The 27,106-nt window shown below is 41.6% G+C and overlaps 1 protein-coding gene across 9 annotated transcripts in view; it reads right to left on the reverse strand.

The window, feature by feature from the left end:
• Nucleotides 1-2,940: 2,940 nt before the first annotated feature.
• The window catches only part of LOC123356335 (speckle type BTB/POZ protein), a 32,871-nt gene continuing 8,705 nt past the window's right edge, over nt 2,941-27,106 (reverse strand). For 6 of the 9 annotated variants that reach the window (XM_044999525.1, XM_044999528.1, XM_044999533.1 and 3 more), the window contains 9 exons: nt 17,187-17,337; nt 16,455-16,576; nt 15,782-15,933; nt 15,553-15,680; nt 10,071-10,248; nt 9,339-9,394; nt 8,779-8,901; nt 4,894-5,036; nt 2,941-4,167 (listed from right to left, as the gene is read on the reverse strand). In XM_044999525.1, coding sequence (XP_044855460.1) covers nt 4,023-4,167; nt 4,894-5,036; nt 8,779-8,901; nt 9,339-9,394; nt 10,071-10,248; nt 15,553-15,680; nt 15,782-15,933; nt 16,455-16,576; nt 17,187-17,264 — 1,125 coding nt within the window. In that variant the 5' untranslated portion in view covers nt 17,265-17,337 and the 3' untranslated portion in view covers nt 2,941-4,022. The remainder of the gene's footprint in view (nt 4,168-4,893; nt 5,037-8,778; nt 8,902-9,338; nt 9,395-10,070; nt 10,249-15,552; nt 15,681-15,781; nt 15,934-16,454; nt 16,577-17,186; nt 17,338-27,106) is intronic. The other 3 variants (XM_044999529.1, XM_044999532.1, XM_044999530.1) reach the window with 1 other exon arrangement.

Below are 27,106 nucleotides of genomic sequence, written 5' to 3' on the forward strand. Positions count from 1 at the left end.
CCAATACTTTTATTACAGTTTTTCTTCCAGTGAATTTAGCGATTGAGTCCTGGAGACTGAAATCTGAGGTACCAAATAAGTACAGCAAAAATCAGTAGTGCAAACTTCTTCAAACCACTCTCTGCCAAACAAACCTCAACTCTGACCTGAAGGGACAACTGCTATGGGAAAAAGAGTCTAATTCATAGTTCTCATTTGGTTATTTCATGTCTATATTTTAAACCTCTCTAGGTTTCTCCAACTCCATGATATTTTCCACTGTCTCCCAATTTTTTTGGTCCAGTTTATTGTACAGTCAAACTTGGCACTAATCTGCTTAAACCACTGATTCCTGTGCACACTAAAGCAGCACCACTGGTGCTTTTAAGGCTAATTTTGTGATAACGAATTGCCCAGTCAGAATTTGCTGCTGCATGTGTCTGGAATCAAAGGCAAAGCTCCAAGTGGCAGAAGTTTGGGGAGGAAAGGGGGAAGCAGAGAGAGACACCTTGTATAATTAAATACTTTCATATTAAATTAACTGAAAAGTCATTAGAAATAAACAAGTTAAGTAATTCTGAATCACAAGTTCGAAAGGAGTCACGAGAGAGAAAGGAGATCTGCATGGCCCAAACTGATTAAACAACATAATTATTTTAGCATAGCCTTCGCAGAAAACATTGCACTGAACTTGAGAGAAGTCTTCTGAAACAAAGGAAAGTGGAAGGAGCCATAACAGATATTTTACAAAGATAGTATGTTGTCCTTAACAGCAGTTTTAGAGCCAGAACAAAGCAAGAGACAGTTTCAAAGCACAGCAGTTCTCCCCGCTCAGTTGTTTGTTCGCAGACAAGCTGTTTCCTTTCATCTGGAAAAACTTACACAATAAGGAGAAAAATACCTCAGTAGACTCTGACTCTATAATAAACAGAAAGCCCAAGGGGCAGTGCATTTTGGGCAGAAACGGATCATTCGGTGCTTGGATGCTCAGAAGCCTTCTGGGCTTAGGCTGATGTATACCCTACTGCTGACTGAAGAAGCTAATAAGTTCGTGCAGGTATTTCTCATTTCCCCTGAGAAAGTAGCAGCCCCTCTAGCTCAGTGTGGAAGCAACTGGAGGAAGTGTGAGCAGGGAGATAACATGCAGATGGAGACAGATGTGTGACTATACACAAAGCTTGGGTATATCCCTGTAAGAGTGCAGGGGGGGGGGGGAGAGGAGAAAGAAGAAATTGGGGCCACAGGGTGAAGACCAAATACTTAATTCAGATCTCAGCATAGCCGCACTGTGGCTTGAGAAGATTCTGTAAAAACATCGCTCTGAAATATTGTTTTGATAAAAATGCCTCTCCTTGTGGAATTCAAATCTCCAACTGTTCCACTGGCACCAACATCTCTGCAGTAACAACACATGCCACAGATTGTGAGTTAACTCAAATTACATTTCAGATCTGGGGAGGGGAGGATGTCAGTGGGAGGTTTATGAACAGTATGCTCCAGCTCTGATGTTGTTATAACCAGATGGCTTCAGCTGTATCATTTACAATTAAAAAAAAAAAAAAGTGTGTGTGAAGTTGACAAAGTGTTAATGCAACTGGAACAATCTGAACAAGTAGCCTCCTTCATGCATCCGAATTCAGAGAACTTTCATGACACTGAGTGTACCCTGGAGACATATCTGGCCCTACAGGAAAGGCTGGGACAGACAAGTCCCAGAACTGATTACCTTCCTAAAGGTATATCTCCATCCCTCTGGGAAAGAGACTGCCAAATCTGTATTTGCTTTCCAGTAAGTACCTCCCCAAAGAAGGGGTGGGACAAGTGATGCCAAGACCCATTTACCTTCTTGTAGGCATGCCTGAATCCCCAGGAAAGGCAGAGCCAGGGAGACTCCCAGAACAGTTGGTCATGCTATCCCAACGGGTTGAAAGCTTTGTGGTTTTAACTTTTCAGTAAACAAAGCTTCCGTAGAATAATTAGTCAGCTTTACGCCTCTCAATTAACTGGCAGCAGTTTTAAAGTTAGAACGTAGTTATAACTTGGGGATGCCAGTTCGCAGCTCTTACAAGGCTGGAGCAGTGGGGAGAATGTGAACAGTTGACTACACTCTACCTAAAAGAAAGTGCATACTAAATCCCCCACACAGGTTTAGTCAGAGTTTAAGCAACAGATATATTATGGGGATTTATGAGACAAGTGAAATGTGGAAAAGGCAGTGTGTATGCTGAGGACATAGCAAACAGGGGAGGGTGGGGGGAAAACACTTTCCTGCAAGTCACTATTTGATACAAAAAATAGACAGTGTCAGGATTAAAAAAAAAAAGGGGAGGGGGGAAACCACACGAGCACTGAGTGGAGGTTCTCTCTTTCACACAAGGGACAGAGGCTGTGAAAGGGAATCATAATAGAATCAGAAATGAGAAACAAAGTCATCGAATCCATTTCCCAGACAAAGCTAAATTGTTCTCTATAGAACACTTCATGCCCTGTCTGGACATCTTGAAGCCAGAACAGTTTCCCACCATCCTGAAGCAGTGTGCTTCAATTTAATCTCCCTGGATATCTGGGCCTAATGATGGCCCAAACAGATGGCCTCTCTCCCCCGCATTCAGCCACCCAGCCTTTCATACTGCTGTTATTAATCAGTTGAACAACTGCGCACCCTTCCCATATTTATATATAAATACGGACACAGGTAAGGCTAGGGATCAACTTCATGCACCTAGTATTAAAACAAAATGTTCTCAGGTATTTTGGCAATATCTGCTAAGAGGAATAAAACGTAATTTGGCATTGCCGCTCTGTGCGCAACCTCCCTTAATAAATCCCATTTGGATTCTGGGAATGGCGTGTCAGTATATACCCTATAGCAGACTGAAATTGAACCCTTTGGGAATTGGTTTTCAACTGGGAGGAGTCTAAAAATAGAGGGAACAAGAAAGACACAAAAAAAAGATACCACACAGTACAAAATAGTAATTATTTATATTTTCAAAAAGAAAAAAAAATTACCAGCTATTTTGGAACTTCTTCCCTGTAAGAAGAGTGACTAATAGAAAGGAACAGGACTGGCTCCTAGACAGTCAGCAAGTCAGCAAGTCAGGTACAAACAATTGATAAAAACCATTTAGCAACTCAGGATAGGAACCTTTGACGCAGCATTCATCAACAATAAAACTTCTCCTCTTTTTTTTTTTTAAAAAGGGGGAAAAAATAAAGCAGGGAAAAATGCCAAAACCATTTTCCACAATATCTAAAAACAGGTAACCATTGTCCTCGTCAAACAGCACACTTCAGATCAAGGATTTGCCGGTCCTGGAAAGCCAATGTAGATTTGCAAAGGCTGCCTTTAGTCTATTCACATCCTCCTCAGCACACAGCCTTTTGCTGTCTCTTTTCACTTCAACTTGTCATTTAGTAAAAAGTTTTTTTTTTTTTTTGCAATCAACATACAAGTGCTACTAACAGAGAAACTGATCTTCTTGTTGCTGAATGGCATTAAGGAGTTACACAAATGTCCTGTTTTTAGCACAGCTGGAAGGACTTAAATTCTTTTATATAAATACTACTGGAGCTCCCACCATGTACTTCCTCTTCGGAACCTCATTGGAAATTCTCTTCTTTTCCTACTCTCTCCAAAACTAAAACGTCTTCTTTGCTCCAGGTGTCTGACGATTTGTTCTGTGCTGTCAGACACAGAGACATTATTTCCCGCCTGTACCACTACTGGGATAGTCTGAGTGGGCCGGTGCTTAAATAGAACCCCGTAGTTATTGACTTAGCCAAGTCGAAGGGAACACACAGACGATGCAGCGACAGGGATTCGTTAGGTTGAACAGCCCCTGAGCCCCAGGCCCACCCTCCCCCCTCTCCCCAAGGTACTTGGTGCTGTTTTAAAAAGTCTGGGTGTCACGAAGCAGTCTTTCCCCCCGCAACAGAGTAAAAGCTCCTCAGATTGCGCTGTCTACTTGGTGGTCAAGGTCAGAGCAGCAATGGCTGCTGCTGCTTCCAGAAAAACATGGGGTCGTGTAACAGGCACGGCCTTAGGATTGCTTCAGTCGCTTACGTGGTGGTCCCAGGAAGGGACACTGTGCAGAGGCCAAAGAGCGATATGCCTCAGCCACCAAATGGGGATGCGATACCACCATGGACTTCCATCCTGAGGTCTCCATGACATCAGAAGCATGACTAGGAAGAAAACAGAACATTAAAAATCTGGAGTTATTGATTTTGCTGGGTAAACAATATTAAAACAGATTCTTTTCACATGCCCTGAGGAAGTTCTCTCTCTTGTTTTGGAATCTCTCTTGTTTAGTGCACATGTTATATCACTTACAGTATGTTCACAAGTTTTGGTCCTGGTGGTCTAGTTTTTGCTTTGCACTGTCCTTCAGCATGGTAAGATCCAAGCATGAATGTTCCAAGGCCAGAAAGACACAATGTATCCCTCTTTTAGCCCCCATTCATGACAAGAGATACGATTTCTCCACATGTACCACATAGGTGGGAGACAAGACAATTATAAGCTAGCACCACAAAAAGATTTCAAACATTGATATAGTCAATTGTACTTAGGAAAATATCTGCTATATTAACATTTACAAATATTAATGACTTCTCTCTCCCTCTAGTGGTATTTTACATTTTAAAAGTTCTCACCAACACAGAAATGGCGAGACAGTTCAATAGTCTACAGAACTCCCCTCCTGAACTGACCCAGAGATAACTCATTAATTCATCCTTAGAACTAATGGCATTTTCTATGATGCCAGACAAATGTATATTTGTATTTGGGTACTACAGACCTATAAGGTTAAAGAAGGTCACAAGAGGACTGGAGTAAATTCAGTGGTTTGTTTTCTCCTCCAAATTTGTTTCATTCTTGCTCCAAGGCTGAGACTGGAGCAAACTTACTAGTTAATGAAGTCCACAGCTTGAGTTTTTAGCTGATCAGCACTGTGTAGATCAGCCAGGATGAGAATCTCAGCGGCGTTTTCCACTGACAGGTTACTGCACAGTGCATCCTCGCACATTACCTTCAAGCGTTCCAGAGCATACTGCAAAAAAGAAGCCAATTTATGGTTACAATGGAGAAAGAGCTTCAGTGCAGATCCAATTAAGGCTATTTGTGTTGCTTCTCTCTTCAGTTACAAAGACTATGCTATCATGTTGCACAGACCTCTCCACTTTGTTACACACACACACACACACACACACACACAAAATCTGTATTCATAAGAGGCTTCTGACCAGCAAAAAAGAGTACAGTAATTATGTGTCCACCCTGAGCAGAGGAATGGACAGGCATCATACCCATCATAACTCTTATCCCAGCCTTCTTGTGTTACAGCATTACAGGTGTCGTTGTCATGCTTAAGGATGACCTGGAACTCTCATTTTAAACTCCAATTATCTCAGATATTGCACACCACATACTGCTGAAATCTAGTGCTTCTCTTACTCTATTGTTACACATATGGTTCTTGTTCAGTGGACAAACCTATGCTATGGTAAATGCTCCACAGGTGTTCTTACGTTCCAGTTTTCACTCCGTTTCTTTGCCATTAATGCTCTGCAAGTCAAGATGAAGCTTGCTCAAACACAGAGTACAACTTTTATATTATTAAGATGTTAAACAGAGGCCCTTTCTACCTGTTTCCTTTGATAATCCAAGTATCATAGCAAAAGCCCTACTCTAACTTGGGTTTCTCAAGCAGTTTCTAGTCATCCTGTGTTGCAACAGTCTCAGTAGGGCCAGGTCAGAAGTCTGATAAGAAACTGAAAGGGAACACTAAGGAGAAGAAGAGCAGCTATCAATCTCACACACCACTTCCTGCAGCACCTGAATCTGTACTGAAACAATCTGTAGGCACTATGATCCAGGTTTTGAAAAGCAACCAGTGATCTGGAGTGCTGAACTTGACAGCTTAAAAGGATCTGATTTTTAGAAAGTGCTGAACATCCAGCCTCTTAAAATAAGACTTTAAAAAAGTCTTTCAGTTGGGCACCAAAATGTTGAGGCACCTAGAATCACAAGTCACTTTTGAAAAATCTTGGCCTGTGTGATCTGACTCTGGAGTTGATGTCTTTTGGATGAAACAAAACTGAGGTCCTGACTCATTATGAATCTCACGATGCCCTTCACAAGTATAAGGCCAGCAATCCCAGGATTCTGACCAAATTCTAACTTGCGTTAGTTACATTCAGACTACATAAATTCTCCTAATACTTAAACATGGTAAGGCTTCCTCACTTCTTATCTTAAAATGACGAGTATCATTATTGAGTGTTGTTAAAGAGCTGCTGCTTTTCATCTGAGAGGTAACTACACTTCAGTGGCGGATACAATGATCCTTGTGTATAGTTTATAGTGTTTTTTGGAATCCCTTTGGGATGAGAAGCTGTATTAATGGCAGATCCTCATTAATACGTGAGAGACTGTGTATGAACTACTTCTGGACTCATAAGGACTGCTTAGTTTACCTACAGTCACTATAGTGCTGGTGTCTACCTCATTTTCGATGCTCACAGTATGAAAGGCATTGTGTAAAACTAATTTTTAGACATTCTGGTGCACTTTATTCCATTATAGTTAAGGTTAAAATCAATGGCTTCATATAAGACAAGACATTTTTCATTTATAAAAAACTTGGTAATAATGGTCCTTTCAGCTTGAAACATGGCACTCACAGCAAGGACAGTTTTCCCTTGCCAAAGAATCTAAGGGAGGATGGCAAGTCTGTTTAATAGTTTGACCTCTATGTGAGAAAGGAAAATTATACAAATTAAGCTAGTAAATTCTAACTGAAAAAGTTTCAACTAGGGAGCAAGGAGGACGTTTTGCAAGCAGTTATTCCATATTATTGTCTGTGTTAATAGAAGCTTAAAATTATTTTCTGTGGATACTGAATACATTTCTTTCCCCACATACAATTTTCATATGGATTTTCACTACGAATAACAGCTCCCAATGATGTAACTAGACAAAAAGTAGACATTCTGGTCTCTCAGGTACAAAGTTTTTTTTCTTTCTTTCTTAATTACACTTTTGAAAAAATTGCCTAATAGCGTCCTTCCCCAAGAGACTGAAATAGTGTCTCCTGGGTTTAGAAGACGTGTTTTGTTTTGTGTCTAATTACATATTTTCTCCCAAGAGACTGGAAGAGTTCAGAAGAAGCTGTTTCAGGTCTCTTGGGCAAATATTAGATGTTTTATATGCTTTCATGAAAGATTCCGTTTCTGCTTTTAAAAAGACACACAAGGAGTTTAAAGGGAAAAGCTATATTAAAAGGCAAGAAATTCAAACTTAAAGCTGACTCTCTGCTCTTAATATACTTCTGCTGTTTATTTACTCTTGCCTCAGTTAAAGATGGTATCCAAGCTTTCAATCAATACTATTTAAAATACAGAATAAAACAGATGGCAATGGTTATACTGTGCCCGAGGATCTGCTTGTATTACTCCCCATTTTAATTCTAGTTATGCCGTTATGAAGCCCCCATATGGAGCATTTCACTTCCACATCACCAGTTTCAATTAGGCCCTGGTCAGTAGTGACGGGAAATGGTTATTATTTGATGGCTGCATGGTGGTTTGTGTGGAACAAAGTTACATGCATCCACATCTTAAAATCCACCATGCTAATTGGCACCCACAAGAGAATCCAAGGACTGAAGAAGCATGGAGACTGAACTACGCTCTCACCCCTAGAGGTGGTCCCTCCAGGTCAGAGTTGAGGCACAATGGCAGGGCAGTGTGGAGAATCTTGCACTGCTGCTACCCGTGCTGAACCTGTTTGGTGGATAAATAGAGGACTTTAGTCTCCAGTGCTGTCAAACTGGCATCTTTCACCAGCACTAAGTTCACTTTTAAAAGCAAAAGAAAGGAAATAAAAATTCTGGTTATAGATTAAGAATTTCCACCAGTAAATATGACTCATAGGCCAGCAACGCATCTTCTGTCCTTGGTGCTCCAAAGGGAGGTGGACAGAGGCTGGCAGGCTAGGCCACTGCAGTGCTCTTGCCAGACAAGGACTACCACCAGCCCTCTAGCCAGAATACCCCCGATACCTCCCTGCATTAGCCCTGCAAAGTCACAGCAGGGTTAAGGCAAGAAGCTTCCTCCAGTGGATCCATTTCTCCTCAAACTGCAAACATCATTCTCCATCTCCCTTATGTTCAGAGCATCCCTGCTAGAAGCTGCTACTACCAACCAGCCCAGAGGGAAAAGCAAAGACTAAGACTATGATCTCTGTCTGGCAAAACAGAATGCTACTTTTGAGATTCAATGCCCGGGCCACTTAGTTCTGGTTCCACTCTGAACTTTCCTCCTACCTCATCCCCAGCTCATATGCTAGACTATGAAGAACAGAGATAAACCCTGAGTTCTAGGGCAGTTTTTCAAATGAGCACTTGCGACAAATATTTATGACCATCATGAATTTAATAGAACAGAGGCGCTCTATCTCCTCTCACTACTTGAACTGAGGACAGAACGGTTTGCATTAATTCCTCTTACGAGTTACATTTTGTATTTCTATCATTTTTCCTATGTTATATAAGACTAGGTCCAGTTAATAGGAGCAGTTCAACAGAACTGGCCAGGTGTATGTTTCAGCAAGAAACACATGCGCATGAGTGCACGTGTGCACACATGCTCATTTAGCCTCACCCAACACTCCCTTAGTACAGTTCAAGGATCTCTGTGAAAACATCAATGCCGTAATCTCCAAGGCTCGCCATGTAAAACAAGGCATATGTCATTGCCAATCCCCCGAACCACCACAAATCCCAACTGTACCTTGTCAGCAGCTGCCAGCAAATCGTCAGCCATTTTATCGAGGTTTGGTGCCTTCCCCGTGTAAATAAAGCACATCATTTCCTTAAAAACTTCAGGTTCCACATCATTGATTTCAACCCGATTCTGTTGCAGGAGAATGAAGATTATTAAGATCCTGGCACAATGCTAGAAACAGATCTCTTTACACTAGAGTTTTCTGAAATTTGAAAGTATTTATACAGAGAACTCTTAAGCAACATGTACTACTCACAAAAGTGTGTAGAGGGAGTAAAAAAGATTCTGTTTTATTTAATAGCCTCTAATTGTCCCTATCCTACCGCACACTCTTTCTCAAGAGTAACAAAGATCACAACTATCTCATTGATCTTTCTTCCTCCCGCCAGGGCAGCTAAAACAGACTCCTGTATCCAATATGAAAAAGACCCCAAAATGTTCAAAAATTTGCACTTGTGAGTTACATCAGCTACTACCTGGCATTATCGAGTCATCAAGGATATTAAGAATTGACCTGAGATCTATTTGTCCAGCTTGGAAAGCTCCTTCTCTCTTTAGACACTGACCTTTTTACTTTCTTCCATCTCATGTTCAAACATGGCACTGAAAACTGGGGAACGTGCTGGAGGGGGAAATAAAACAAATATAATTAAAATACTAGAGAGATATAACCTTCAGCGCCTCTGGGGGAGAAGAAGTAATACCCAATAGCTTTCCCTACCCAATTTCCTTGGTATTAAGACAGGAAATATTACAAGATAGCAGCAGTCACAAACTCAAAATACTATTATACCTATAAACTCTTTTGGTGACCCAGTGTCAATGTAACTTTAAAATGTGTAACTCAGGATTTCCTGTGGCCCTCAAAACAAGGCTGAAGAGCAAATGCAGAGATCTATTGCAGTCAAATATAGTTCATGGACCTAAGCAAAGATGCTTCAGAAAAAGCTGGTAACCTCCCTCCACAGCTGCTTTGGGGTACACAATACAGTGTCAATCACAAACATCCCTCCTCACTATTCTCATCTAGTGAGGAAGCAGACAATTCCATTAAAGGAGATGAGAACCCCTCCCCCACCCCCCAGTAACATTATGGCAGTAAATTAGCTGCCATTGTCAAAGCAGGATCTTTCACTATAGAACTATAGTTGGCAGGGATCGGAGGCACCTTTTGCTGCTATTTCCTGGAGCATTTTCCTAAAAGCAGAAGTAACTCAAAGACTTATTATGAGAGCACTCCATCTGCCATGATGCTGCTGTCTCCCATGCTGCTAAGACCTGCACAAGTCAATACCGACCTGCCAGTATGGCTTTGTGAGCCTGGAACTCCTGGCCTGCAACACACAGACAGCAGTCTGTGAAGCGAGAATTCTCCCAGAGTCCTCCTAACTCATCCGCCAAACGGCACTCAGGTACCTTCACCATGTTCATGGTGTTCTGGCCAGAGATATTGACTGAGTCCTGTACCACACTCACCTGAAAAGAAGCAGAGTGTTAAATTTGTCTACAACAGGCTTCACGTTCCAGGACATGTGAAGGGAAAGTGAGAGATCAAACCCTCATCTCCCAAATGAAACACAGTGGAACTAGATATATGCCCACATTGAAAAGCCATCTATATCCGAGACAGCCTCCATCCAAGTCCTCCTCTGTTAGATCCCAAACTAAAGCCACCTCCATCCAATTTGGCAACACCTTCAATAGGACTGGAAAACAGTCCCCATCTTCTGGACACCACTCCTGACCTAGTTCTTTCCCTAGATCAACTTTTTGGAGTCTACCCCATAGATAAGCTTCTTCACAGACAATGCTATAAGCAGCCGTTGGAGACAGCGACACACGGGAAAAGTCTCAGATGTACAAACATCTATAATCTAGCACTTGATCCACAGAGCTCATAACAAGAGCAAAGAGTCTGACCAACGGAAGACATATTCTGTGCACCTAAATGAGTTGTCTACCCTACCGATTTTTCCACCATTGCTGCCTCTGGTTCAGCTCCAATCAAAAGTAGCTACCATGTGGGGGCTGTGGATGCCTATGTGAAATGAGTTGGCGATGTCTAAGGATAAGATTTTGTCAGGGAGGTCACGGATTCTGTGACTTTCAGAGACCTCAGTGACATTTTCTACTTTAGCTCCATGCCCTTGGGCAACGGGTGCTCTGGAGTTCCCAGCAGCAGCTGCGGGGGTCATGGTGCTGTTAGCCCCCACACCGTTTTTAGTAAAAGGCACAGACAGGTCACTGGCTTCTGTGAATTTCTGTTTATTGTCCGTGATCTGTCTGTGACTTTTACTAAAAATAATCATGACAAAATCTTAACCTTAGTGAGGTCTTTCCAATTCCTAGTGGACAGGAATCCACACTGCAAGATGTTGAACAAATGACACCTTTTTTGGCAGACTCAGATTGGGCAAAGACTGAATGGACCAAATTACTTTCACCCCACAACCCTATAAAATTGAGGAACACTGATAGGGGCAGCAAAAGTGAAACTTGGATGGCTGCTGCTGTACTTGTTCTGTCCTGTCCAAGTTAAATTTCAGAATCCTAACAGTATCTGACAAGTGAAGATGGACCTCAAAGAAGGGAAGCTTCTTGATTAAAGAAGAGAGGGAGATTAAGTTTTTGGAGTGAATGTGGGAGATGCCTTAATAAACCTTTTCCAGTCTTTCCTTGACAAGGTTCTGTAAAAAAAAAAAAAAAAAAAGAGAAGGCCCTCAATTCTTGTATCCTCCTAACAAGCATTATAGACTCAAGAAACCAGCTTTAAGGAAATAGAGGGAGACCTTTCCGGATAACTCAAAAGGGAGGTTTCATCAATGCTTTAGGTCCAAATTAAGGGCCAATTGGCTACAGGATCTGATGGCTGGACTCAGTTTCTTGACAGCTTTCAGGAAGCAGCAGACACCTGAGTACATAAACTATACCGTCTTCTTGACTTGTTAAAAAGAGGACTTCCAGAACAGTGACTTGAACTCAAAGAGCTATGACCGAGGCCCTTTTCAGACTCATCTAAGAGGAATTCCAAATCTGAGCTCAGTCATGAATACTCAGGGTCCAGAATTCTGACTTTGAATCAGCCAAATAAGATTTTCCAGATATCTGCATACTGAATTCCTTCCTGAAATGAATAAAATAAGTTATCTGGCAAGAATAACCAAAGGACTAATCAAGGAAAGGCTAAACCATCCACTCTCTCCAGGCTGCAAGTATCGATCCTCTGTAGCCAGTTATTTTCCTGGAATTAGAGAGCGATTTAACAGCAAAAGGTAATGCAGTCAGTCAGGAGATGGAGAATGAAACACCACTTGCACAGACAATCCAGAGACTCTCCAAACTGATGAGCAAGCGGGGTGTGAATTGAAAATGCTAGACAAGGACCATTATTCTCCTCCCCAACTGCATTCTCAACAACTTGATATCAGGGACATTTTAGAGATGAACAAAGGAGTGGGGACTTTTTAGAAAAGCTAACAAAACAGAGAAGGTGCTGCTGAAAGAGAGACAATTAAGCTATCTTCTGGTCTATAGAGAACTGGCCCGTAACCTCCTCCTTCAGCCCCCCCCCCCCCCCAAAAAAACCAAACCAAAACAAAAAAAACCCCTACATATCACTGACAACCCCCACGCAATAGTCTCTCAACACCAAGTGTTCCTAATTCCTTAGAGAGCTTCTGGATGGGAAACATTCTTGCTGAACGAAAGCACAGCTGCAAGCAGTAGCGCTCAGCACCTGTGGCCAGCAGAGAAGTGTTAGAAGAGCATATGGCACACCTGTTTATGTGGTAAGAAACTTACAGCATCAGCAAAAGTCAGCAAAAGTTCCCTCTCAACAACTTTAAGCTTACAAATTACATTCCCTTCCCCTCCAACATCAGCAACCTATAAACTTAAGCTTCTCCTCCTGCACAATGAATATAGACGGACAGGCAGAACAAATCATGGAACAGACAACAGGAAGAAAGGTTGCCATGTGAGACCAGGAACAAATTATTTTTTTCTCTTGGGTAATGCAGACACTTGGCTTAAGGATACGCAATGACAGCTGGGCAAAATGATATTTTGGTTCACTGGCCAGTCAAAAAAAATTGAAAAAAAAAGTTTCAGTTCTGTCAAACTGAAAACAAGTTTTGGTCACTAAGTATAGAAAGGGTACAGAGAAACTGGTAAGGATCCAGAGGCAAGCAACAAAAATGATCAAAGGGACTGAATGCAAGCCATGTGAGCAAACGCTGAAGGAACTGGGTACGTTCGGTTTGGAAAAGAGGAGATTAAGGGGGGATATGATAGCGGTCTTCAGATATTTGAAAGGCTGCCATAAAAAAAGATGGAGAAAAGTTGTTCTCTTTTGCCACAGAAGGTAGGACAAGAGACAATGGGTTCAAATTATAGCACAGCAGATTTAGATTAAATCTCGGGAAAAACTTTGTAACTGTAGAACTGTAGGACAATGGAACAGACTGCCTAGGGAGGTTGTAGAAGCTTCTTCCCTGGAAGTTTTCAAAAGGTCTTGGATGGTTTAGACATAACAAATCCTGCATCTTGGCAGGGGGTTAGACTAAATGACTCTTGTGGTCCATTCTAACCCTATGATTCACAGAACAGGAAGAGGAGGAGGAGCTGCTGGTGGTACCCTCCTTACCATTTTTAGCCCAGTGGTTAGGGCACTCTCCTGGGACATGGGAAACCTGGGTTCAATTCCTCACTCTGCCTAATGGAGAAGGGATTTGAAATTGGATTTCCCACATTGCAGGACAATGCCCCAGCCACCAGCTATGGGATGTTCTGGTGTGGGTCTTTCTTCATCGAAGAAAATATGCAGAGGAAAATAGCCACCCTGTACAATGGTAATTGAAGCCTTTCCTTTTTTGGTTCAGAAGGCTGCAGCAGCAAAAGCGAAGACTTTACCCTCATGAAAAATCATGTCCATGATACACAGAAAAGGGGGGGCCAGCTGTCCCTGCCTTCTAGCAAAGGTCCATAGGTACGAGGAACACTAATTTCCAGTAAAGGATGAAGAGGAACAGAATGCAGGGGCTCAAAGAGAGACACTTTAAGAACTAGATTAAAGACCAACATTTTCAGACCTGGATGCTAAATAAAACTATATAACTGCATTTAGGCTCCTAACTTTAGGTATCCTGGTCTGAAATTTTTGGTTTACGGCTCTGCAGTGCTTTGGAGGCCTCCAAATAGCTGTAGATAAGATACTGCCCACAGGAAACTAGAGGATAGAGAACCCACTTGAAAATTCTTCTCCTCAGGGAGGCTAGAACACACTCAGAAAACTTAGAAAACTAAAAGAGAAACCCTTTTTAAAATCTCACTAGTGAATAATTGGAATGCCCATTTCTTATCAGAGATACTCCTGGATGCACAACACTGAGGCTGGGATTTTCAGAAGTACCTTGGTGACTTAAAAGCAGAAGTTCCATTGAAAGTCCATGGAAGTTGTGTTCCTAAATCAGTGAGGCACTTTTGAAAATCTCACTGAGCAAACACAATACAGATCGTGTAATATATGAGAAGTAGGATTTTCTAATGCTCTCAGTATTAGCTTAAAGTTTGCTCCCATTCAAGTTAATGCTCCAACTGAAGTTAACGGTAAAATGTTTGGAACTAGGACAACACTGAGCACTTTTAAAGAGACCCTCCCTAAATGTTCTCTTTTGAGAGGGGTCTTCATAACACTTTTGGAAATCCTTCATTTCTCAAAAAAATATTTCTCACGAGCCAGGTCAATAGCAAAAGATTACTTGTTTGGTGTTGCAAGCAAAGGCTCTGGAAGAGTATGTCTTTTTGCACATAAAGCAAAATTGCAAGCCATTCATGATCAGTCTAGGAGCTGTTCAATGCGTTCCTGACAGTTTACATAAAATTACCACTGCTGTGCCTGCCTCAGAGGTACATACTATCCATGTGGCTTGTTCTTGAACTCCAAACGGGATATCTACATCTTTCAATTTCAAGATATTTGTGTGCAGATCTTGCTCCGCTACAGTCCCAAACAATTGCAGTTTTTAATGCAAATGCACTCTAACTCACAAAGGGTGTGTCTGGTCAGTTTGAACACTGGATTCGTTTCATAGCGACAGCCCTTCAGAATATTATTCCTGCGTAGTTAGCCGGTTGAAACATTTTCCCACCAAACTGGGCAATAATCTGTCATTAGCTGAAGTTCTCCCTTCGACTCAGACAGGTATCCGAGGTTTTACTCTATGACACCCTTAGTCTCCTCTACAAAGTTCTCAGGTACCCAAGCAAGGTATACATTTAACAATCAAAAACCAAAACCTGCACACTGCTATAAAGAAACCTTTCCTATTGTAAGAGTGATGTATGTTGGGTAAGTTTAGGAACCTTCAGATTACATTTGCTCCATTACCAAATTTCTTCATGGACCCACTTACATTATCAAGTATTTGGGACCAAAAAAAAACAAACCCAAGTTGATATTAGTCCAGCGAGTGTCAAATGATGTGTTGTTGATATAGAACCAGAACTGGAATGACAAGGAGCATCTGAATGTGTTTGGTTGTTGTCCTTTACCTCTGCAGGTGACCTCAGAAACACAGCAACCGAAAATAAATGAAGTCTCAATATTGTAGTCAGTCACAAATTAAAAAAAAAAAAATCCATACAGCACTGCAAACATAGCCAACACTCCTCCCCCCCAGGGGCTCCATTGTGACTCCTTAAAAACCAATCCTGAAAGAGAGTTGTGAGTATCTGAAGCCAACAGAACTGCTAGCATTTCAGCCCAACAGAGAGACTTGCCTCACAGAAGAGAGTGAGTTTGTCATCTGGAAGAAGTCCATTGGCCTCATCCAAGAGAAAGTCTCTTCTAATGAACTTCTTGAATCCCCAGTCCTTGCCCTGTACAAATCGATATGCTCGCTGGCTCTCTGAAAGACAGATATGTTGATTCAAACAAATGCTAGCGCTGTTAGCATGAACAAACATAGAACACAAGTAAGTGACCCGAACAGATAAGAGCTACACATACCCATTGCTTTTGTTTCTTCTCCTTTAGCATTGAGGATGGAGAATTTGAATTTTGCACGAACTTCACTCTTTGGACAGCTAACCAATAATAGGTAAAGGGACAGGTAATCTTTACTTTCTTCATCCAAGCCCTTAGGGTTCACACGCAAACACCTGTAGAAATAGACATCTGCATGAGATGTTAGGAACAGTTTTCTGGCAAGGTATTCACAGCTTTCAATGAAAGAGTATTATAAAGTTTACACAATAAAGTGTACAGCAAACAAGTTCTGCTACACTGATCATTGACTAAGGTAAACAAAACAAGTACACTGTGATATTTCTTCTAGATTACATATCCTATATGGGCATTTAGGTAGGTCCAGAAATATGAATCTGTCTACGAGACAATCAATTCAAAATCATGAAAGGGCTACGTACTTATTAACCGTCTCCATTAGCAAAGTATAAAGACCCTAAACTACAGAGACATATCCTGCTTTCTATGTTGTATGCACCCAAACACTGTACCAAGGCAACACTCTATTTTCCCTGAGTGTATGTTGTGTGTGCCCATGGGAACGGGGACCTCTCTGCAGTTTAGATACTTTTGCTGTATCTCAGCGTGCTAAGGGCATTAACTTATCTCTTCAGTTTGGATATGTTGGGTGAGTATCTTCTGCTATCTTTCTTACCATTTCAGTTTATCATTGGCTCCTGATGAAAAGGTTGAACTTTTGATGACCTCACCCATTTCCTCCCGGCAGAAGCTGAAATTGTTTATGGTCCACATGTATGAAAACTTTACCACCTTAATCTGAAGATTCAAAACAAGAAAGCAGTTCAGGGTCATGACTATGCACAATGAGCAAGTAGAGGGGAAGAACTGAAATAACCTCATCACTATGTTACTAATCAAAGGACAGCATTAAGATCTGCCCATGACTGCACTGCACAGCAACCTATGGAGGGTTCTGCCAAGGCACCTGACTTCCTCTCGTGCGTGTGAAAAGTAACCCAAGGGAAGCACAAACAAATCTAGTTCTATAATAGTTGCATGTCCAAAATGGACCATCACTACTTTTTCAGTCTATCTCAGGAAGTTCCATAAAAGTGAGACAGGAAGGAAGGAAGGAAGGAGATAGAGTGACATTAGCCTCCCTCTGCACCCTCTGACCTGACTCAGCTCATGCTGCTTCCATTCATAGGCAGATCCACAAGAAAAAACAGTGAGTTTAGAGATCCAACAGTCTAAATATATTTGTAACTAAAATCTGATGTAGTCCTAGTTGCATTGGTTTAGTTAGTTGGTAATTAGACTTTTACCTCTAAAAACCTGGGCTCTAAATTTGTTTAGATCACCAAGCTTCTTTTTGTATGGTGTAATCTTAGTAAACTCCGACCATCTGAGCACACTGTGAATTTACCTGAGTGTAGCACCAGCTTTCTGCTACAGGTCCACTCGACATTTCTGCCGGAGGAGGAGGACTCGGCACCCTTGACATCGCCAGTTTGAAGATTAAACAGGGTTTCACAATTCAGTGAAAGAAAGAGTTATGCTGTCTTCACCCTACCTGGCTGGAGAAAAGAGCAATTCCATTAGAACTTGCAGGACATTTTACTCGGAGTAAAAACAAAACAAGAAGTCACACTCATCCCCTCCTTTCAACAACTTTAGACAGAAGCATGTTAGGGTGCCTACGCAGCATCCAAGGTGCAAATGCAGCCTGAGTAGACGTATCAGCACTATTAAAAATAACTGCACAGATGCAGTGGCATGAGCTTCAGCATGGACTAGCAATGGAAGTACATACCCAGGGTCCAACGTGAGCTATACAAGCATGCCAAGAAGCCTGTGCCAGCATATCTACACTGCTGTTTTTAGCAGTATAGATATGGAAAAGGCTGGCACGGGTATGTCTGTCTACCCAAGCTACAATTACACCTCTGACTGCAGTGTAGACATACACTTAGAAAGAGGGAAATCTGAGACGAAGACAATATTCACTCATGCTTTCGATATATGAACTCTCGATAGGAACAAAACCAGAATATGGACCATATTCCTAGACTACAGTAGGGCACTCCCTGCTTGACCTACATTTACTGTTGTTCATCTGGACTAGATGACCTCCTGAGGTCTCTTCCAATCCTAATATTCTATGATTCTATTATTCTCCTAGACTATCAATTAAGGTCCATGACATTTACTCCTCATTTTTCTTCTGGCACAGTACCAAACTGATATATGGCAGTGTGAGAAATGGAGTACACAGTCCAAACTTATTCCAATAGCGGGGTTCGGCTTTATTGGTGGTTGAAGCACCAACACCACAAAAAACTTCAGCCTAAGCTTTCTCTCAAAGCTTAGCTGGTCCCTTTGCTTAGAGGGATGGACAGCCCCCCCTCTCCCTTTTTTTATATGCTGGTGAAGTCCACAACCCACAACTATCATGAGTCAGCAGAATTTACTCAGCTGCTGTACAGGGTTGTGGAAAAAAACAGAATTGTTCTGTAAATGAACAGCCCACTTGTTTTGCACCCCCTAGGTTTTAATTAGGATTTTCTCTTATTTTGTGTGGAGGGGGTACCCTAGGGAGTTGGGAGGATTCATTAAAAAAAGTGCCCCAAAACTTTACCTCAAACATTTGCATTAACACATGTATTTCAATGTTTTATTTTTAATACTAGAAACAATAGGATCTAGCTTTCAATCAGGGATTGAAATTATTCTGAAAAGTTAAGAGAGAAGTGGTAATGACATATGGGTTGTTCTTATGCTTATTACAAACAATGAGAAAGTTATACAACTAACAAGAAATTTAGAGAAAAGGGATGGAGATACTAGTGATCGGAGAAGGGGGGTGGTCTGTTTGTTGACTCAATTGTTATTGAATGTTCACAAGAGGGGAGTAGGAAATGCAAGGATCTATAAGCTTCCGGAAGATGGTCAGAGCACTTGAAACCATAGCTCTATTTCAAGCTGGCTTTATTTTTCAGTTTTCATATGGCTGAATTCACTATGCGGTTGTTTCTCATTCTAATTGCAGTAAATATGGAAGCTGCTGGTCAACAGAGTGAACCGAAGATTAGTGTTTAGTGATTACTAAACAGTGTATGAATGTATCTGACTTAACATCTCTGAAGCTGAAGGAAGTGGTAAAACAAAAGCAACTGATTACACAGTGGACGCTGCTTAATAATAATCCTATTATTAACTGGCTAATAGCAACATTGTGCTGGGAACCAATCCCTTCCAACTGACTCTAATGTTAATTGGACTTAAGTCACATGCCTGTTGCCAGTATCCAACTCACAACTTTTTGATGTGCTTTCCCTGGCTGCAGCCCTACAAACCTGCCTGAGGCTGCAGGCAGGGCAACGGAGGCTGAAGCCCAGATGTTGGGGCCTTCCGTGGGGAGCAGATGCTGGGGATCCAGAGGGCTACACAGTACCTCTCTGTGCTCTCTGGGCTGCATCCTGCTCTTGTACTTGGGCCCTGGGTTTGGGAAATCCCAGCACTTCCTTCCTGGGCTGCAGACAGGGATGGAAAAGCTGGGATGTTCCCTCCTTGGCTGCAGCCCCACAAACCGTGCTGCTGCCCTGCTCACAGCCTTCCCTTCCAGCTGCAGCCAAGTCTGCAGGGCTACAGCCAGGGAAGGAAGTGCTGGGACATCCCAACTACTAGTAGCAGGCAGGACTGCAGGGCTGCATTCAGGGAAAGCACACCCTAGCGCTTCCTTCACCAGCTGCAGCCATGAAAATCTATTTTCCTCTTACTGGCAACGTGTAGATATATATTAGCTTTTTTGCTGGGAATCAACAGGTTGCAAATAAGTGAATTCTACTGTATTCAATAAAAAAATTCTTGCAATGTAAAATGTAAAAATTGTCGAGTTGTTAAGTAACAAGCTTAAAAAGGGACTCTTGCTCATTTTAAGAAGTGCAGAAAGTGAGCTTATTCAAGATCAAATGTGCCATAACAAAACTGTTTAGTAAAGCAGAAGAACAAAATATGGATATATTTGATGAGCCTCAAGTGAGACACATTGACTATCACTGCTGTAATCAAAGACAACCAATATAATAATTTAAGTCCCTGTTCCAGGCTTCCAGCAGCTCCTCAAGATTAGTTTCATTCTGTAGCAATGTCTGTCATATTTGACACCCAAAATATGACAAAAAAAATCATTCTGATCATATCATTAAAAAACCCAACCACAACTGAAAAGCAAGTGACTTGGACTTCATAAGGAAGTTGCAGCTTTTTTCTTTTTTAATGCTAACAGCATCATCTTCAATGTGGCACAAAATAAGCAATTTAAATAAATAACTAAAGCACTTTGTCCAAGATTCACTCCTTCGGAAAGATTGAAATGTGCAGGTCCACTACCTGATTTTTCAAGTGAAGTAGTAAAAGAAACAGCATTCACATTAATTCAAGATGATTGATCAAAAAACAGCTACAAGCATTCTTATAGGAGAATTTGCATTCCTTCATAATGGTATTGATTGTGTGTGAAAAGAACAGTACAGTATACAATATTGTGCCTAACTTCATGAAGATGCCACTGAAGAACACAAAGAAAGGTACAGTAAAAATCTTACTAAATTGATTGCATAATGAAAATAACTGTGTGCTTCTGATTGTACAGTGTCTAGCACAATAGGGACCCAATGAACCTAATCATCAGACATGAGTGTTCAGAATTATTTAGGCTTTATTTTCTCAACACCACCACCTAACAGTCCTACAGCATGCTGCAGATGCTCAAATTATTCTGTAACTACCATCAGCTTTATGGTTGATTGAAAAAGAAGGACTGATGTCCCTGCTTTCCTGTGACATTCAGAGGAATTCTCAGGAAGATTGTGTCTCTACATTTGTATTTAACAACTGTATATTGAAATCTGCATTGAGCATGTGGACTACTTTGATCAAAACATAGCATATCTCACACAACAAGCAATTCCCTGGCGAGGTTCTAAATTTACAAGAGCAATTTAAACTAGTTTTGGAGGGACTGGACAGATCACAGGCTGATGACACTACTCTCTCAGGCCTCGTCTACACTACAAATATAGGTTGATATAAGCTGCATTAAGTCTACTAATGTATGTATCTACACTACCAAGTCCCTTCCACTGACCTAAGTGGCCTGTAAAGTAGATTTCTGTATTCCACCTTCACGTGAGGCATAGCGCTTGAGTTGACATCCATGGGTCGACATTGCGATAGTGTAGACATGGCGTTGTGTAATCTGAATGAACTGGCCTCCAGGTGTCATCCCACAGTGCTCCGCTGTGACCTCTCTGGAGAGCACTTTCAACTCCACTGCATGTCAGCAAGGTACACAGGAAACAGCTGCTCCCGTTAAAGCCCCGGGAACTTTTGAATTTTCATTTCCTGTTTGATCAGTGTGGAGAGCTCACCAGCACATCTGATCATGGAGACCTAAGGCTGCAAAAGCGCTCCAGCATGGAGTACACAGGAAGTGTTGGATCTTATTGCTGTGTTGGGAGAAAAGTCTGTAGAGGCAGAACTCCTATCCAACAGAAGAAACGCTGACATCTATGCTAAGAATGCACAGGGCATAAGGGACACCAGCACTGCTGCGTGAAAATAAAAGGAGCTTCGGCAAGCGTACCAGAAGACAAGGGAGGTGAACAGTCATTCTGGTTCTGCCCCACAGACATGCCGCTTTTATGAGGATCTGCATGTGATTCTCAGTGGTGACCCCACCACTACCCCAAAAGTCTCTGTCGATACCTCTCAGGAGCCCTGGGTACCTTGCACAACAATGAAGAGGACATTGTTGACGAGGAAGATGAGGAGGAGGAGAATGTGAGGCAGGCAAGTGGAGGATCCATTCTCCCCGACAGCCAAGAACCGTTTTTAACCCTGGAGCCCATCCCTTCACAGGACCAGTTGGCAGCAGAGCGTGATGCTGTGGAAGGCACCTCTGGTGAGTAAACATTTCCAATCAAAGTGCAGACATTACATGCTATTATTTTTTATGTTTAATCTGAACAAAAAAGTAAGTGTAGTGGGTATCAGTGGCCATTCCAGCTACACAGAGGGTGCTCTCCAAAAAAGACAGCTTATGTGCATGACAATAGCCCGGGAATCCTCCATTATTCCTTCTAATATAAAGCTCAGAAAGGTGAAAATATCTTAACAACCAGAGACTTTTCTGGAAAACTGAAATACAGTAATGTGCAAAATTCTATGAAGTAAACATGCCAATTATGGAGAAATAAGGGGATGGGGATGTGCAGGTGCAGAAATTTAACTCATTCCATGTCAGCGAGGGTTCTCCTTTTCTAAGGTAGAGTGAGGGATCCATTTATGCGAAACAGGAGCTGGATAGTTCAGTTTATTTATTTAGTTATTTGCACTTCAGCTTCCTTTTCATTCTGTAACAATCAAACACTGAAGACCTTACAGACCTCTTCCTCTTAACTAAGTACCAAGGAAGAATTATTGGGAATCAAAATGGCAAACAGATACAGAGTTTGCATCCAATGTGTTCCAGTACTGGCAACTCTTGTGATTTTTTCCACCAGTGTTGGGATTCTGGCTGGAGCTAGAGTCCATTTCATCACTATGTGAGCAACTCTGGCCCTAACATGATTCTGAGCCCAGCCTGGGAAGGGTAAAAATATAATCTGATTGGCTGACTTCTCCAGCTTCTCACCCACTGGAACAGAGCCACCAATCAGGACTGATGTAGGAAGAACTCTCCTTTTCTCCCTCTCCCCATCCCTACAGCAACCTGAAGCCACTCTCTCACAGGTGAGGAGTCAGCAGGAGAAAAGGCAGTTCAAGGTGCACCTACTCCCTCCCCGATCCTCCTGTAAGCAATGAACATGGCTCCTCTGCTGCTCCTCGCTCTTTCCCTGCAACACCAAGCATGCGAAGAGGCAGAAGGGAGTGAAGAGCCCCTGGAACTGCTGCCCCGCAACCTGGAAGGGGGGACCCTGCTGCAGCACCCTTCAGGCCTGGGGGATGAGATGTGTGTGAAAAACCTCAGGAGGAGTTGCAGTGAGGCTGGGAAGCTGAACTGATGGGGGTGGGGGTGGCAGGACTGATTTGGAGGCTGGTAGGGGGCAAACTTAATTCTTGGCAAAGGAGAGGCGGATAAGGGGGTGAAAGCTCCTGCAGTGAGAGTCAAAAATCACCTACCTAATAAATTTGGAAGAGAAGGCAACACTAATTGTTACAAACACAGGACAGGCAGAGGGAGTTAAAAAAAATCAAAAGACAACACATATGAACACATGATTTAGTGGTCAATCTCACAATTTTTAATCTTTGGAGGCTGGCAATAGTGATGTTCACAGGCAGGAGAAGAGATGAGAAAAGTGATAGTAAGGAGAGAAGTGTCCTGTGGAAAATTCATTCCACCTTGATGCATTGCACTACTCCCTATTTGGGATGTAGAATAAATTCAGTTGACTATTTGCATTAAAAAAACAAAAAACAAAAAAAACAAACAAACCATGAATGCTCTCTCAGAGACCAAAAACTTCTGCATGTCACTCTACGTTACGGTGAACTGGTTGCCGGTCTCAGTCCAATAGTCTCTCTGAATGTATAAGTGAATCAGAACCATTTGCTAATGATATTCCTCTTTACACACTTGATGAAAAATACTGATGTTTGTAGGGTCATTAAGGGAGAAACTGAGTATACACGAGGAAGAGTGAACAAACTACACAATTTGTTTGTTTTTGTGCTAGTTTCTTTCAGTGACTGTTATCCAGGTCCAAAATATTCAGAGATGTGATTAAGTTGAAGGTGCGCCCTTAAATCACGACTGCCCAGACATGCTATTCTGTATTGTTAATGGAGCATGAGCTTTCGTGGGTGAATACCCACTTCATCTGTTAGTCTATAAGGTGCCACAGGACTCTTTGCTGCTTTTACAGATCCAGACTAACACGGCTACCCCTCTGATACTTGTATTGTTAATGGTGTTTTAAGAGCATTGGATAGACACCATGTTGTTATTTTAATTTATTTAAAATAACTTCATGCTAACTCATTTCTGTAATAGTCCCTGGCATAGTGTGCGATAGAAGCTTCCCTCCTCTATTAACTAGCCAGCTGAGTTACTGAGGTAATAGGAGAGTCTGGAAGCTGCGTGACTTTAAGATGCATAAAATAAAATCTGCAACAAGCACATGTAATTTGGTTAAATACATTGCATTAAATTATTGCCACCACCTAGTCTGGACACACAGATTTTTTTTTTTTTAATTGAGAGAGCATAGGAAGGAAAAGAGGATCAATTTACCAGAATATCATCAAGACAGAACCCAAACATGTGGGTTTCCTTGGAAAGCCCTAAAGACTGGCAGCCCATTATGCTTTCATTTGCTAACTTTCTACCTTTAAAAACTTAGTTTAAGAATGTCAAAATACCTTTTTAAAAAAGTTTAAGCTTTTCTATTAATTAGTCCTCTTCCTTCAAAGCACCCATCTGTAGAGTCCCCAAAGGCTCAATTGTCAAAATTCACATGAATTCATTAGAACTGGTGAGGCACCATAGGTTGGAGTGCCAGCAGTATGCAGACAAGCCCAAAATTCCATATCTCCTTTACATCAAACAAAACAGCACCACAGCTTCACTTTCTCAGTATTTAACTAAAAATCACAACTGGGCAAACAGCAGATGACTAAAGCTAAACTAAGGCAAGACTGAGGAGATCGATGGTAGGAAGAAGGAACCTGCCTCCTTATAACAATCCTGCCAGGAAGGGCTTTTGTTCTCAAGTTGTTAAATTGAGTCACAGCCTTGGGCTTTTTCTGGGTTCCTTTATGCTACTGGTTGCAGAGGGCTAGACAAGTGCATCACTTCTAATCACACACAGACCTGGCGATGATGCAGCATGCATTCAAGATCTTCGGAATACAGTACTAAAAGCGATATCTAGGAATGAAGCAAAACACCATAAAAAAAAAATACAATGGTCCAAAATGAGAACACAACTCACTGTTAACATATCACCCCACAGCTCTGCCCTCTGCACGGGCTTCCAGTTAAGAGTCCAGTTCAAGGTCTCTGTCCCAACATTCAAAGCCCTCCCTGGAATTGGCTTCTGTTACCCAAGAAATCACCTCTCCAAACAGCTACATTTCACAACAGTGGAGTGGAGGCTTGCGAATGAGTGTTGGAGACAGAATTTACAGGGGCTGAGCTACATGAACTTACTCCAGCAGAAGAATGACCATGAACCTGACCATTTGTAGAACTCAACTTAAAACTAAATTTCTTTGATGTGGCTTTCCTTTGAATTTCTCCCACACACAAAATAGAAAGTCATATAAATTAACTGAACTATTTTCCCCATGGAATAGGGAGATAGATTATTTCTCTTTTTAAATGCTTGAGAGGTGCTCAGATACAAATGAGACAGACTAAAGCTGCATATTAAGAGAATTTGATGTTTACCTTCTGATACTGCACTGTTCTACCACTCCCCTAAAATTTTGTGTTAAGTCTTATATGTAGTACAGACAATGTTTCCAATAGCAGCCTCTTTTAGAAGTTAATAATTCAGTTATAAACTTTTTTCCTAGGACAATAATTTTGCAAAGAGACAGGTGTAATTTTAAAGCCACTTGTTTCACCTGCAACATCATAACTTCGGGATCTACTGAAGTCTACTGACAAAGGAATTTTCAGAAGCCTACTGATGTTAGGCAGAATAAGTCTCTATAATATTTAGAAAAAGACTAACTAGTAAACTGATTGCTGCTGGTTTCCTTCTATTAGTTTCCAATACATCTTCTATTTAAGCAAGCTTCAGGCAGAGTTGATCAACATCTGACAAAACCAATATTATTAGAGTACAAACTAGAGAAATATCCTTGCAAGTGTCTGCAAAACAATCTGCAGGAGCTCAAATCTTCTCTCAAACAAGCGCCAAACAAGATAACTGCATGAAGTGGTAGAAAAATAGAACAGTCCACAAAACCAATTTTATCACAGCTTTTAGGTCTGGAACTAGGAAGTGTGATCAGTCATGGAACAAAAAAAAAAATAAAATAAAAAATTGTGGTTTCTTCATCACATTTGTTCAAAATAAAATGAATATCCATTTTAAAGAAGTGATGTGGGGATCTGGATTATATTGTTTGAGTGCTTTCAATAACTTGAGGATTGGGTAAATCCTAGCTAACCAAGAGTTTGAAAAACCCAGGTGAGTGGGAAGAGTTGGACTCGGGAAGCCATCAACGCCCTTGACAGATGGGAGGAAGAAAAGAGTAGAATGGCACTTGAGCCACCTGCTGTTTTCCAGTAGGGCTGCAGAAATCAGAGTTGCAGGAACTGCACCTCTTTTGCAGAAGGGCCAGAAAGGAGCAGGGAAACAGTACAGAAGGCACCACTTTTCCTTTAAGAGGGACCAGAGCTGCTGTGTGTTCTTGTTGTGTGGTGTTTATTTGCTTCAGGTTGTGAGGGGCTGTCTGTAAGCGAGGACTGACCTGTCTCCCAAGGTCTGTGAGAGTGAGGGATAGTCCTTCAGGATAGGTTGTAGATCCACACAACAAAAAACACTAACCCAGGAACAATCCCTGCAACAAACCCTGTTGCTAACTCTGTCCACATATCTATTCAAGTGACACTATCATAGGACCTAACCACATCAGCCACACCATCAGGGGCTCATACACCTGCATATCTACCAATGTGATATATGCCATCATGTGCCAGCAATGCCCCTCTGCCATGTACACTACCCAAATCGGACAGTCTCCATGCAAAAGAATGGATGGACAAATCAGACATCAAGGATTGTAACATTAAAAAACCAGTAGGAGACCACTTCAATCTCCCTGGACACTGAACAACACACTTAAAAGTTGCAATTCTTCAACAAAAAAAGTCAAAACCAGACTTCAACGAGAAACTGCAGAACTGGAATTAATTTGCAAACTGGACACCATCAAATTAGGTCTGAATAAAGACTGGGAGTGGATGGGTCACGACAAAAAGTAATTTTCCCTCTGTTGATACTCACACCTTCTTGTCAACTGCTGGGAATGGGCCACTTCCACCTTAACTGAATTGGCCTCGTTAGCACTGATCCCCCACTTGGTAAGGCAACACCCATCTTTTCATGTGCTGTAATATATATAGGTTTTAGCCCATGAAAGCTATGCCCAAAAAGATGTATTAGTCTCTAAGGTGCCACAAGGACTCCTCGTTGTTTTTTCTGATACAGACCAACACGGCTATCACTCCTAAACCTAGCACAGGAATGACTCATACTGGCCCAAAACATTACAGTATTTGATTATGTATTAGTCCAATAAAGAATGTGTACATGTTTTTAAGTA

The sequence above is a fragment of the Mauremys mutica genome, chromosome 25, assembly GCF_020497125.1.
Source record: "Mauremys mutica isolate MM-2020 ecotype Southern chromosome 25, ASM2049712v1, whole genome shotgun sequence".
NCBI lineage: Eukaryota > Metazoa > Chordata > Testudines > Geoemydidae > Mauremys > Mauremys mutica.